This window comes from Balaenoptera acutorostrata, chromosome 10 (genome assembly GCF_949987535.1).
Source record: "Balaenoptera acutorostrata chromosome 10, mBalAcu1.1, whole genome shotgun sequence".
NCBI classification, from domain to species: domain Eukaryota; kingdom Metazoa; phylum Chordata; class Mammalia; order Artiodactyla; family Balaenopteridae; genus Balaenoptera; species Balaenoptera acutorostrata.
The window spans coordinates 63,658,931-63,674,503 of NC_080073.1; the positions used below are offsets into that span (position 1 = coordinate 63,658,931).

Consider the following 15,573-nt stretch of genomic DNA (forward strand, 5'->3'; position numbering starts at 1 on the left):
TTCATCAAGTATGATGTTTACAATTGGTTTCTGATTGATTCAGATTCAGGTTTACAAAGTTCTAATGTTAGATTAGTAAGCGTTTTCACTAAATAATGCATGATAAATTTTACAAAATGCATTTTTAGTATCTTTTGAGAAGATTGTGTAGTGTTCTTCCTCTAAATTATTAATATAGTAACTTGCATGAACATAACATATTAATTGGATATATTTCTTGATGTTCAACACTCATTGCATCCTGAAACAAGCCCTATTTAATCATGCTTTACTTTTGTTCATATGCTGCTATATTTGATTTACTAACATTATAGTAAATCCATTTGCATTTGTATTAACAAATTAGTTTAGCTTGTAGATTTCTTTTTTAGGTATTATTCTTGACTGGTTTTGTTATTAGGGTTATGATGGCCTCATAATTTGGATTTCGATGAGCTCCATCTTTTTTAATGCCCTGGATAAGTTTAAATAACATGGAAACTATCTGGTCCTAGGATATCAGATAATATTTCTGTGGTAGGGAAAATAATGACTCCCCCTCCCCCCAAAAATATCCATATCATAATCCCTGGAACCCTGGAGCATGTGAATATGCTACCCTCTATGGTAAATGAACATTGCAGATATAATTAAGGTTAATGACCTTGAGAGGAGGATATTATCTTGGATTATCTATGGGCCCAAACTATTCATGACTAATTAAACGTGGAAGAAGCTGAATGAGGAACGGGTCAAAAACATTCAACTTGAGAAGGACCTGACCGGCCATTGCTGGTGTTGAAGATGGAGGAAGGGGCCATGAACCAAGGAATGTGGATGCCTCCAGAAGCTGGGAATGGAGCTCTGCTTGCAGCCTTCAAGAAGATGGAGACTTTGGTCCCTTCAACTGCAAGGAATTAAATCCTGCCAGTAACCTGAATGGACAGGAAATAGATTCTTCCCTAGAGACTTCAGAAAGCTGTGCAGCCTTGCCAACTCCTTGAATTTAGCTCCGTGCTGGACTTGTGACCTACAGAACTGTAAGATAATAAATGTGTGTTGTGGTAATTTGTCATGGGTTAATAGAAAAGTAATATGAGTTCCTTAAATTTTTTTCCTTTAGTGAATCTATCATCTCATTATTTTTCAATAGGAAAAATGGGGATATGTATTATATAAACATAAAAAGATTCACGATGGGCTGAGTTACACAATGAAAAATACAGTGATTTAGATGTAACAGTATAGATAGACATAATTCAAAAATGTGAGGTTATAGAAGATAGCAAATTAGATACAATTTTCAAATAATTAGTTATTTACTTTTTACCATATAAATTAACTAAGGTTAAAAATTCATCTGTTTGTTTTCTTCATCAAACTAGCTTCACCTTTGATTTGGTGTTTTAAAATATTTTTATTTGGTGACTTCTATCATATGTGAAATTGCAAAAAACTTAAAACAATTTGCAGATTTCTCTGAAAAATGGTGTACAACTTCTACTTAGTCATTGAGTCAGCTAGAAACGTCTTTGAAACATCCATTTTCAGTTTTCTCCTTAAGGAGAAATTCACCATGATTTGTTTTGAGTTATACAGTAACATTCCATGGACCCAAAAGTATAGTCTGCACTTTTCAGATTTTCAGAGGGTCAAAGCTCACTTTAGAACAACTCTGGTATGATTTTGGAGTTTTTTTTCAAGTGGAATTGTTTTTCAGTTTTACATACATCTACATGCATATGTTCCTTTAACTCACTAAAGTACTTTACATGCTTGATCTCGGTTGACCGATGTAGAGGGGTAAGTTACTTTCCCAGATTTGGGGGTTCAGGGCAGTTATGTGACTTTACCACTATGTGGCAGTGCTGATTCTGTCCCTGGCACTCTCATTCCTCTTCCCCGCATCCTCTGGGTTTTCAGGTATGTTATTTTAATTTGCTAAACATTTTTCTTTTTTTCTTGTCTTGAAAAATGATATTTTTACAACAGCAAAATTGGTTAGAATATCTTCTTGGCTTTAAAAAAAAATAGGAGATTGGGATTAACATATACACACTACTATATATAAAATAAATAACTAACAAGGAGGGACCTACCGTATAGCACAGGGAACTCTACTCAATATTCTGTAATAACCTGTATGGGAAAATAATCTGAAAAATTATATATATATATATATATATATATATATATATATATATATATATACACATATACACACACACACACACACACACACACACATATGTGTATCTTCACTTTGCTGTACACCTGAAATTAACACATTGTAAATCAACTACATTCCAATAAAAATTTAAAAAGAAAAAAAAATGTAGAGATGTCTTTAAGTGCAAAAGAGAAATGCAAGTAACATGAAACAACTTTACATGGGCTCCCAGGTAGTCTTCCTTCCTATGATAGCCCTGGTCTCATTCTGTAACTTACTATGTCAAACTGGTGGTATTTCTGTTGTCTATAAACACAAGTAGATCAAAAATATTTACCAAGGCATTTTCTATTAAAATTATTTATCTTTGGGTAATTTGGGCCCAGTCCCATGTGAGTCCTGGTCTGTAGGCTGGGGAGAATAAATTCACCCATTATTACTTAGGTTACTTTTTTCCCCTTAAAGATGAAAGGGGGTAGTAAAACTGTATTAAAGTATTAAAGGGAGTAGTAAAACTGGTAATTTCCTTATTAAGGGTTTATTGCAAGTACTTGTATATTGGTTTCTTTTTGGTCTGGCAGCTATGATTTTGAATTACTTCTCTTTAGAGTTATCTTACCACAAAATAGTCTTTTGTGCATCATTCATGATGATCTGTCAGTTAGTGTGGAATTTTAAAAGATTGGAAAACATTGTGGACTTACATGTTTGAAGCTTTTAGCCATATTTCCTTCTGAAAAAATAGTAATGAAATATACTTACGATGTTTAAAAAGCAAAAGTTATTATAGTATTTTTTTCCCTTTTAAAAAATGAAGTATAGTTGACATGGAATATTACATTAGTTTCAGGTGTTCAGTATCACTATACTATATTACTATTAGACATTTATGTACATTATGAGTTGATAACCACAATAAGTCTAATAACCATTTGTCACCATGCCAAGTTATTACAACATTATTGACTATATCCCCTGTGCTGTACAATACATCCCCACATCCCTGTGGTTTATTTATTTTATAACTCAAAGTTTGGGACCCTTAATCCCCTTCACCTATTTTGCTCAGCACCCCACCTCTCCCCTCTGCTGACCACCACTTTGTTCTTTGTTATCTATGAGACTTTTTATGTTTTGTTTAGTTTGTTCATTTGTCTTGTTTTAAGATTCCTTGTATAAGTGAAATCATACGATATTTGTCTTTCTCTGTCTGACTTATTTCACTTTAGCATAATACTCTCCAGGTCCATCCATATTGTTGCAAATGGCAAGATTCCATTCTTTGCTTGTAGCTGAGTAATATTCCATTGTGTACACATACCACAACTTCTTTATCCATTCATCTATTTATGGGCACTTAGGTTGCTTCCACATCTTGGCTGTTGTAAATAATGCTGCTGTGAACATAGGGATGCATATATCTTTCCAAATTAGTGTTTTTGTTTTCTTTGGATAAATACCCAGAAATGGAAGTGCTGGATCATATAGTAATCTATTTTTAATTTTTTGAGGAACCTCCATACTCTTCTCCATGGTGGGTGCACCAATTTACGTTCCCACCAACAGTGCACAAGGGTTCCCTTTTCTCCACATCCTTACCAACAGTTGTTATCTTTTGTCTTTTTTGTAATAGCCATTCTGACAGGTGTGAAATGATATCTCATTATGATTTTGATTTGCATTTCCCTGATGTTTAGTGATGTTGAGCATCTTTTTATGTGTCTGTTGGTCTTTCTTGGAAAAATGTCTATTCAGGTCCTCTTCCAATTTTTTAATTGCATTATTTACTTTTTTGATGTTGAGTTGTATGAGTCCTTTGTATATTTTGGATATTAACCCCTTATCACATATATAATTTGCAAATATCTTCTCCCATTCAGTAGGTGACATTTTCATTTTGTTGATGGTTTCCTTCTGTGCAAAAGCTTTTTAGTTTGATATAGTCTCATTTGTTTATTTTTGCTTTTGTTGCACTTACTTGAGGAGACAGGTCCAAAAAATTGCCAGGACCAGTGTCAAAGAGCTTACTGCTTTTGCTTTCTTCTAGGAGTTTTATGGTTTCAGGTCTTACATTTAAGTCTTTAATCCGTTTCAAATTCATGGTGTAAAAAAGTGGTCCACTTTGATTATTTTCCATGTAGCTGTACAGTTTTCCCAATATCAATTATTGTAGAGGCTTTCTTTTCCCCACTATATTCTTTACTCCTTAGTTGTAAATTAATTGACCATGTAAGTGTGGGTTTCTTTCTGGGCTCTTTTGTGCCAGTACCACACTGTTATGATTACCATAGCTTTCCAGTACAGTTTGAAATCAGGGAGCATGAAACCTCCAGCTTTGTTCTTCTTTCTTAAGATTGCTTCAGCTATTCGGGGTCTTTTGTGGTTCTATGTACATTTTAGGTTTATTTGTTCAGGTTCTATGAGAAAGGCCTTTTGATACTTTCTTAGAGATTGCATTGAATCTGTAGATTTCTTTGGATAGTATGGACATTTTAACAATATTAATTCTTCCAACCGTGAGCATGGTATATCTTTCCACTTATTTGTATCATCTTCAATTTCTTTCCCTAATGCCTTACAGTTTTCAGAGTACAGGTCTTTCACTTCCTTGGTTAAAATTATTCCTAAGTATTTTATTCTTTTTGATGCAATTGTAAATGGGATTGTTTTCTTAATTTCTGTTTCTGCTAGTTCTTTATTAGTATAAAGAAATTCAACAGATTTCTGTACAGTTGACCCTTAAATAATGAGGGAATTAGGAGCACCAACACTCCACGCAGTCAAAAATCTGCATATAGGGCTTCCCTGGTGGTGCAGTGGTTGAGAATCTACCTGCTAATGCAGGGGACACGGGTTCGAGCCCTGGTCTGGGAAGATCCCACATGCCGTGGAGCAACTAGGCCCGTGAGCCACAACTACTGAGCCTGCGCGTCTGGAGCCTGTGCTCCGCAACAAGAGAGGCCACGATAGTGAGAGGCCCGTGCACCACGATGAAGAGTGGCCCCCGCTTGCCGCAGCTAGAGGAAGCCCTCACACAGAAACAAAGACCCAACACAGCCAAAATAAATAAATAAATAAATAATAATTAAATGTGCTAATAATTAAAAAAAAAATCTGCATATAACTTTTAGTTGGCCCTCTATATACTCAGTTCCTTCGTATCTGTATCCGAGTTCCACATCCTTGGATTTGGCCAACTGCAGATCATGTAGTACTTACTATTGAAAAAAATCTTCATATAAGTGTACCTGTGCAGTTCAATCCAGTGTTCCTCAAGGTAACTGTATAGTAATTTTGTATCCTGCAACTTTACTGAATTCATTGATGAGTTCTAATTTTTTTTCAGTGGAGATTTAGGGTTTTCCATATATAGTATGTCATCTGCAAATAGTGACAGTTTTACTTCTCTTCCAATTTGTATACTTTTTTCTCTTTTTCTTATCTAATTGGACTTCCAGTACTATATTGAAAAAAAGTGGAGAGACTGGGCATCCTTGTCTTATTCCCGATCTTACAGGAAAAGCTTTCAGCTTTTCACTTTGAGTATGATGCTAGCTGTGGGTTTGTCATATATGGTCTTTCTTATGTTAAGATATGTTCCCTCTATAACCACTTTGTAGACATAGGAACATTTGTTCATTTACATTTAAAGTAATTATTGATAGGTATACTTATTGCCATTTGGTTAATTGTTTTCTGGTTGTTTTTATAGTTCTTCTCTGTTTCTTTCTCTCTTGTCTCTTCCCTTTTGATTTGATGGCTTTCTTTAGTGTTATGTTTGCATTTCTCTTTATTTTCTGTGTATCTCTTACAGGTTTTTGGTTTGTATTTACCATGAAGTTCATATATAAAAACCTATGTATATAGCAGTCTATTTTAAGTTGATGGTTGCTTAAGTTGGGGCACATTCAAAAAGCACTACATTTTTACTCCCCCAACCATGTTTTATGTTTTTGATGTCATATTTTACATCTTTTTATTTTGTGTATCACTTAACTATTTTAGATATTATGATTTCACTGCTTTTGTCTTTAAAAATCATACTAGCTTTATAGTCGGTTGATCTACTACCTTTACTATGTTTGCCTTTAACAGTGAGAATTTTTTTCTTTCATAATTTTCTTGTTTCTAGTGATGACCTTTTTTTTTCTATTTAAAGAAGTCCCTTTAGCATTTCTTGTAAAGTTGATTTAGTGGTGATGAACTCCGTTAGCTTTCACTTGTCTGGAAACTCTTTATCTCGCCTTCATTTCTGAATGATAACCTGGCAGGGTAGAGTATTCTTGGTAGTAAGTTTTTTTCCTTTCAGTACTTTGAATATATTGTGCCAGACCTTTCTGACCTGTAAAGTTTCTGTTGTAAAAGCTGATAGTATTATGGAGATCCCCTTGTGTGTAACTATTTGCTTTTCTCTTGCTGCTTTTAAGATGCTCTCTTTAATTTTTGATATCTTAATTATAACGTGTCATTGGATTCATCTTGTTTGTGACTCTCTGTGTTTTCTGGACTTGGTGTCTCTTTCCTTTGCCAGATTAGGGAAATTTTCAGCCATTATTTTTTTGAATATATTCTCTATCCATTTCTCTCTCTCTTCTCCTTCTGGAACCCTTATAATGCAAATGCTAGTATGCTTGATGTTGTCCCAGAGATCCCTTAAACTATCCTCATGTGTGTGTGTGTGTGTGTGTGTGTGTGTGTGTGTGTGTTTCTTTTTTGCTGTTCCTATTGGGTGATTTCCACTACCTTGTCTTCCAGATCACTGATTCTTCTGCATCCTCTAATCTGCTGTTGATTCCCTCTAGTATATTTTTCACTTCAGTTATTGTATTCTTCTGTTCTGATTGGTTCTTTTTTATATTTTCTGTCTCTTTTTTGAAGTTGTCAATGAGTTCAACCATCCTTCTCCAGAGTTCAATGAGCAGCTTTAAGACTATTACTTTGAACACTTTATCTGGTAAATTGCTTATCTCCATTTCATTTAGTTCTTTTTCTGAGGTTATGTCTTCTTCTTTCATGTGGAAGGTGTTCCTTCATCTCTTCATTTTACATAAATCTCTATGTCTGTTTCTATGTATTAGGTATAACAGCTACATCTTCTTGTCTTGAAAGAGTGTTCTTATGTACAAGATGTCCCATGGGGCCCAGTGGTGCAGTCCCCTCTGTTCACCAGAGCCAGGTGCTCCTAGAGTATCCCCTGTGTGGGTCACATGTGCCCTCTTGTTGTGATTGAGCTGTGATTGCTGCAGGCACCCTGGTGTGCAGGGCTGGCCCCCTGGAGCAGGAGTTGCTTTGGAGGGGAGCTGGGGCAGTCTGCTGGGTATGATGGGGTGGGAGCTGCTTTAAAGGAGCTAGCCTGGGCAAGTCCTCTGGGGAATGCTGGGCTGGGACGCATGGTGTTAGCTAGGTTGATGGAGGATGACAAAAGTAGTGCCCACCACCCCCAGGACAGCTAGGTAGAAGGAGAGTAAAAAAGAATGATGCCTCTCAGTGCTTCTGTCCCCAGAGCAAGTTCGACCAGATCCCTGTCCTTCCAGCACCTGCCATAAAATTAGTCAGTGAACCTCCTTCTCCTATGACCCAGATACTTTTAAAGCTGCTGTGTCTGTGCTAGGATTTGGAGTGAGTGTAACTCCACTGGTTTTCAAAGCCAGACATTATGGGGTTCATCTTCCCAGCGCAGGGCCTCAGGCTGGGAAACCTGACATGGGGCTCACACCCCTCACTCCCCGGGGGCACCTCTCCAGCTGTGATACCCCTCCTGCTTGTGGGTCTTCACAATGGGGATGTGGGTTCTAACTAGACTGCTTCTCTGCCCCTCGATGTGTGGCCTTTTCTTTTTGTTCTTAGTTGTAGAAGGTCTGTCAAGCTAATCTTCAGGTTGTTCTCAGAGATGGTTCTTCCATATGTAGTTGTGGTTTTGGTGTGTCCACGAGAGGAGGTGAGCTCAGGATTTTTTCTAATTTTCCATCTTGCTCCTGGAACCCCATAGTAGTATTTTTCTATAATCAAAGTCAGCCAAACATGAAGAGTCAAGGATAATGAATGAGGGGCAATGAAAACCTGTTGGTGCCTCCCAGTGGGAAGCCTAAGATTGCCAAAGTCATCTTGAATACAATGTAAACTTTGGGGAATGAAGTAGACAAAGGCAAGGTGGAAAAACATGTTAAAAAAAAAAAAAGATATCCTCAAAATGGAGGAGGACAAATTTTGAGACATGAAAAAGAATTGACTTCATCTATTTTGTGGCTTTCAAAGGTCAGGAAGGAGCTGTGAAAAGTCATGAAAATTTGTTCATTTTAGTCCCGGCACTGAGCTAAGTGCTTGCGCGAGCTAATTCATATAATGTAACAACCCTAGAGCTAAGTTCTATTATTTTTTCTCCATGTATAAGATGGGGACACTGAGATTCTAATTTAAATAACTGGCCTGGAGTCGATCAGCACGAGATAATTGGCTAGCTGACTCCAGCCTCTAAACTTTTAACTGCCTCTACTATGCTCTTTATTAATAATGATTGTAATCTTTGTAGCTAATAAGAATGATACTTTCAACATATGTGTTTTGTATTCATTGCATCTTTAATAATGAACAAATCACTTCTTGATATAATAGAAGAAAACATAATATGCTTCTAATATTTTGACAACTGTATGATATTAAATATCTCTACAACTGTGTAGAAAGGTTGAAATTTTTTTATTTAAAAATACCATTAGTTGATTAGATTTGTTTTAAGCACATTGAAATTATTGCATTACTTAACAGCAGATTTGATCCAAGATGCTCTAATTTCACGAGTAAAGTATTCTATTGCATGTGGAAAAGTATAAAGTGATATCCTGTCTTTTCTAAGTAATGCATCATAGACATATTTCCTTCATTATAAAGTGGTCTCTAGGAAATAGGGGCCAAACCCTTTATTCTAAATTATGCATTTCTATTTTTAATGACTTTTTTGTTATACAACAATGGTTTAATGGTTACAGAGAAGCTTCTAGAACATTTTTTCATGTCAGCATTCTTTGACCACAACATTACACAGATTTTCCATTTGACTTTCTGCTCTTCCTCAAACCCAAACTGAAATCACAGAAGTGGAGGAAATATGTCCCTTTATTCTCACCAAATGAAATTCTTGCTTCTGTCTTTACTTACACATGTTCACAGTTGCCTGAACCCAAAACCACACAGGCTGAAAATGAAATATAAAATAGTTTGCTTGGAAAAACATTTACCCTATGAAGTAATTGTTGCTAAATACTTTTGGATCAACAAACTGGTAACTTTCAAATGGTTTTGAATAATATTTCTACTAATGTAAAATTGGCAAAGTTTAGTCAATTTCAATGAATGTATTGGGAGCCCAGGAAAATATTGTCTAGGAGAATTTTATTAACTAATATAGCTATGAGTGATTTCAGTTCTTCTGGTGAACCTCTCTCTCAACAGTTTTTTATTCCATGCATGCTCATGGCATTATATTAGCTTTGCCAAGAATTGCTTTTATAAATCAGTTTTACATTTTGTTTTTTAATATTATATAGTTTTATGTATTTTTTGCTTGGTATTTATAAAGTAAGTATTTAGTAGTTCTTGGTATAGTTGGACCTAGAGGATATTATGACTTTTTTCATATCTATGACATGTATTCATGTTTTACTAACTTATGAACACAGGCAGTAAGAAAAAGAATCTTTTCTTCCTAATCTGAGATTCCCCCCAAATACTCTCAATATCGGATATGTTGAAATAATGTAAGATTTGTGTCTATGTCCTAATGCAGACCATGCTCAGAATTAGAATTATTCAGATAAAAGGTGTTAAATCAAATTCAGGGAGTGACCTGGGTGGGGGGGAGGGGGTGGCTCTCAAGATCTGCTGGGAGGTGAGGCCAGGGCACTGCTTGGGCATAATTTTATTTTTCCCCAGAGTGAGAATATAGCCTTGCTGACAGTGGGATTGGCTGCAAAAACAGGAGCAACTAATTCCTACTAATATAGATTGTGTAAGAGCATAGAAACTTGAATAAGGTTGAAACCTTAAGTAACAAAGAGTTCTGTGCAGCACGAAATTCAGCTTCTCAGGTCTGACGGTATCGGGGCAATTGCAGGATCACTTTAGAGATTCTTGGGGCCAAGCAACATGGCACTGACACAGCTGCAGAACCATGTATGGCCACCTTGCATCTGATAAGATTCTACAGACAGATTTTATTTGAATTTTATTTAAATTCAGAACTTAATCATTATGGTGAGTTTGTATGAGTGTGTATTTGAATGGGAGTTGGTTCTGGGTGGTTTCATGACAAATCATGGTCTATTGAAATGGAAGCCTTTATTTTGAACAATATTGACTTTGATTGTGTTGAGAGTATGCATTTTCTGCTTTAGAAAGGATACAATTCGTTTCACTCTTTTTTATACTCGTAATTCAATTATTTACTCTTGCTTTATGTTTAGAGTGCTGATAGGGTATACTGTGCTCATGTTTTATAATGTTACTTTAAATTTTTATATCGTTTTATGTTATTCTCTAGTTAGTATGTTTATAAAGCGACCAGTATGTTAGTCCCTTGTTGATGGGCGTTGCTCTCATACAACTTTTCTCTGCAAAGGAGGTAGTGCCATGGTGAACTAATTGAGCCAAATAGGATCAAACTGAATTCCAATTTATCATTTAAGTTTGGATCTTAAAACTAGAACTGTGTGCCATATCTTGCACCGTAATTGTGGCTACCACATGGACCAGTATTGTATTAATAGTCAAGATTTGAAAATCAAAACAATGGCAGACTTTCCCTGTTGTTGAAGATACTTGATCTAGTTGCCCTGATTTACTGAGGACCACTGCTGTTCTTTGAAAGCCCTGAAGATGCAGAGGGCTTTCAAAGAAATACTGATGGTGCCCACTTTCCCGGTCCTTTGAAATCCCTTTTCTGCCAAAGTCAATACATATATATATATATAAACAAATGTTATTCATTATTTCAATTGAAGTATCATCAAGAAAGGAGCTAAGAAAAATGAATAAGAAATAAAAATTAATTAGTACCATCACTGTTTGATCGGGGTGATAAATGATCATTTTGGAAAATGCAGTGAATGACAATAGAACTGTTTTCCCATTATTAAATGTGGTCACGTTATTCTCAAATTCAGACAATTAGCATTAATTTTCTCTGAATCTTGCTAGAGAACTCATACATTTGGGCTCAGCCATGTGAAAGAGTTCTCTATTTCTTTCTTTCTGTCTCTCTACAAACTGGTCTGCATATGCTCCACGATTTTATCAGCAAGGGAATCATTAGGAGAAAGATTGCCATATCTTATACAAGGAGTTAGGTTCCTGGGTGTTTCAAGGCTCAATTTGGAGGAAATTATTTAGTTTCATTAGTTTTCAGTTATGGTTGTGAGACTATGAGGGCCTTTGGAACTGTTGTACTGAATCTGAACTCCTATGATTTGACAGTCTTTTTGCATTAATCATTATAATAACATAAGAAAGTGTTCAAATGAAATATTCTTATTTTATCGCTTATGTTGGTCTGAAAGAAGAGCCAAGATTAATATCTTCATAGCTTTTTTTTTAAAGCCTGTATTTAAAACTTTAAATATCAGTAGATGTTCATATAATATTAAATCTCATAAAATTTTTCTTTTCCAAAATTTGATTAATATAAATAGTGGTTTCATGTAGTCAAGAGATATGTTTGATGATTTGCATTATTTACAAGTTAAAACTCCAATTATGGCCTATTCTTCTTTAATGATACAGTCTAAATTTTTTAAATTAAAAATCTACTTTATTTCTTTTTAGGGAATCCCAGGATTTCCTGGAAACCAAGGATTAATGGGACAAAAAGTAAGTACTAATGAAAGTTGAAAGATTTGGGCCTGAAATCTGATTATGAAAAGAGCAAAGTGGTGATGTCTCTTCACATAGAATACATTTTACCACATTCATGGCAACAGTTAATGGTTCAAACATGATATAATTTCAGAAGCTCTTATTTTGACCTTACAATTAGTTTTTGTTGTTGTTTTACACAGATAGTATAAATTTGGATTTACATACATGCTTTCTATTCTACTTAGTTACTTTCTATCTTGTGCTCTTAGACCATACTTTTGGGATAATTGTACTACTTCCTGAACTGTATTTTTAGAAATTCTTTTAGTACAAATACTTTGGTTATAAACTTTCAGTTTTTATTCAACTACCAGTATGTTTATTTTACTCTTGTTTTTGAGAGAGGATTTTGTAGAGTATACAGTTCAAGACTGATGATTATTTCCTCTTAATACACTGAATTTTTTCTACTGTCATCTCCTGGCTTCCATGGTTAACTGAAAAATCTGCTCTTGTTCTAATCATCATTCTTTTGTAAGTGATCTGTCCCTTCTTTGGGGATTCTTTTAAGGTATTTTATTTGTTTTTAGTGTTCTTAAAACTCACTGCGATGTATCTAGATATGGATTTCTCTTTATTCATCCGGGTGGGAATTTAGTTTGCTTCCTGGCTCTGTAGAATTATTTCCATTATCTCTGGCAGACATGAGCTGTTAATCTCCATGCTACTTCTCTTCATCCTCTGCTCTTCCCTCTTTCTGGAATTCTAGTTAGACATATTTTATTCCTTCTAATTTTGTCCTCTACATCTCTAAATTGCTTACTTCCATATCCTTGATTCTTAAATTCTGGTTAAATTGTTTGGATATATTTTCCAGTCTATTTATTCTCCCTTTACTATGTCTAATCTGCTGTTTAAACCATCAATTGATTTTTAAAAAAATCTTAATGATCATATTTTTCATTTCTAGAATTTCAAATTTTGATAACATCTTTTTATTCTTTTTTTATGGAAGTATAGTTGATTTACACCATTGTGTTAATTTCAAGGGACAGCAAAGTGATTCAGATATATATATATATATATATATATATATATATATATATATATATCCCTGTGCTATAACATCTTTTTATTTTTGATAGTCTAGTCTCTTGTTCTATCTTCAGTCCTAGTAATCATTCATGATTCCATTTTTTCATTTGTAAAGATTTCACATATAGTTCTAAATTCTCTTTCTAGCCATTCTGACAGCTGCGATTCATTGTTATTCCTCTTGATTCTCAGTCTGTGGTTTTCTGCCTCTCCTGTCTTAATTGTTGATGCTGAGCTCATTGCTTCATCCTAGTTAGTGGGTGTCCTGTCAGCCTAATTGGGGCATGGAGAGCCTCCTGCTGGTAGCCACGGGTACCATTTCAGTGCCCTTTGAGGGTCCTGAGCCATTGTAGGTACTAAAGATTCCTGCCCTCTCCCCATGGCTGGCCCAGTGTTCAGTTTCCTAAAAGCTGAGCATGTCCCCTCAGACACCTCCAGCCCTCTTATTTCCTGCAGCTCAACTTCTAGCGAGGTTTCTGCACACTTCCAAATCCTCATAATCACACTCTTAACCGAGCATATATTTTATTAAAGTGAGGGATCTTTGAAGACTTCCCCTGCTTCTCAAAGAGGATGTTCTTTCCAGGGTTTTTGTTCTGGAACCAGAAAATCCCTTGGAGCATCAGGTCAGCCACAATCCCAAAATTTGAAGTCTAAATGCTATTAAACTGTGTCCTAATTTTTCTTAATCTGTACTTACTATCACAGCTCTTAAATTATGGTAAATAAGAAATTTTTCCACTTGATTTTTTTCCCTCTGTTGTCTCACCTCACCAACTGTGTGTGAACTGCTAGGTCTTCCTTTGAAAGAATAACAATGCCGCTCCTGATTTCCTAATGAAAATATTTTCCTTAGTAATTCCACAGACCCTAGGCCTACGTCTTTAAGGTGTTAGATTCCTGATTTTTTACCTTGCATTGCTTCGTCTTACAGTAGAGGAAGGAAAGGCAGACACATTGGGCTGATTGATATTGAGTTTTCATTTCATAATGCTTTGGTAGGAAATTTCTAAAGATGAATTGATACTCTGCAATTTTAAACTTGATCTGTATTTGATTTTTAGGGAGAAATTGGGCCTTCAGGACCACTAGGAAAAAAAGGAGCTCCGGGGATACCTGTATGTTAATGACATTATTACTACTGGGGTGTTTGAAATATTGTCATTATGTACCAGGAGTTCTTATTCTGAAATTCACAAAACTGGTGGGAGGATTCAGCAATGAGATTTTTGGGATCCACAAATTCCATGCACATTTGTATGAAAAAGATTATGTCCATTTTTCCAGAGGAGTCTAGATTTCTTCAGATTCTCAAAAAGTTGGCTACTCAAGTAAGGATTAAGAACCCTTACTGTAGATAAACCAGAAAACAAATGTCCTAGCTAAAAGCAAATACTGAGTACCATGAGAAGATCTAAAACTCAATAAATATTCTTTGTTATTTTTTAGAAAATTTACAAATTTATTACACTAATGAGGGAGAACATATTCAGAACAGGTAGTATAGGAAGATCCTAAATTAGTGAACAAGTAATTTTGGAAGTTCTGGGAGTAAAGGGACATATGAGTATGACATTAGAAATTATGATAATCCTATGGTGTATAGGACTCCATAAAAAATTTCTAAAAGTAAATTGCTAGAAGCGATGTGTATTTTAATCTATGAATCAAATTGCCTGTAATAGCTTTTTTTAAGTAAAAAAAATGGACAGTTTATGACTTTTCATTTAATTATGTAAGTTAAAAAAGCAGATATTTTACCCAGTGAAAAGATTTGATAAAATCTTGGTGAAAGAGTTGAATGGAATATTCTTCCTCTACCTCCATCATCAAGACCAAATTATTTTTTCATTGAAATATCAAACGAAACTTGATTATTTACCAGTATTTAAGTTAGCCTCCAGAAAATGAAGGCATTGACTAGAACTTCATTGAACTTCAAGAATATCTATATTTAATATTTCTAATATTTCAAACACTATGCTATGACTAGTATATTTTACATTTTATAGTTGTAATAAATCCTGAATTGATAGCAAACCATAGTAGTGATGACATGCTGTTTTCAATGTGACTATACTGAGATTCTGTTTTCTGATAATACTAATTGAATATTTTTTTGCTCATCACATTTCCTTTGCTGTGATTAAGAGAAAGCAAATGTTTTTTATATATGTAATAGTATTTAAATGGAATCTAAATTAAATTAGTTCCTTGTTGCTAGAGTAGTTATCAGTGTCTTATTTTGAATCATATGGTTACTAAAATATGGCCATTTGTAACTTGAATAGACATTCTTACATTCAGAGAAATTATTAGATTTTAATTCTTTAAAATCATTATTCAAGAAAATAGGAAATGTAAGTACAATTGACCAAAATAACATCTATGCAGAAATCTAATTCTTGGCCATCATGAGAACGGAAGCAAGTAGAGTGTAGAAAAAAGAAACTTTTCTTTACATTTGTCTCTTACTAGCT

At 34.8% G+C, this 15,573-nt stretch overlaps 1 protein-coding gene across 1 annotated transcript in view; it reads left to right on the forward strand.

The window, feature by feature from the left end:
* COL21A1 (collagen type XXI alpha 1 chain) overlaps positions 1 to 15,573 on the forward strand; it is a 185,367-nt gene that overhangs the window by 152,933 nt on the left and 16,861 nt on the right. The window contains exons 18-19 of the mRNA XM_057555093.1: positions 11,966 to 12,010; positions 14,158 to 14,211. Of these exons, the coding sequence (XP_057411076.1) occupies positions 11,966 to 12,010; positions 14,158 to 14,211 (99 nt within the window). The remainder of the gene's footprint in view (positions 1 to 11,965; positions 12,011 to 14,157; positions 14,212 to 15,573) is intronic.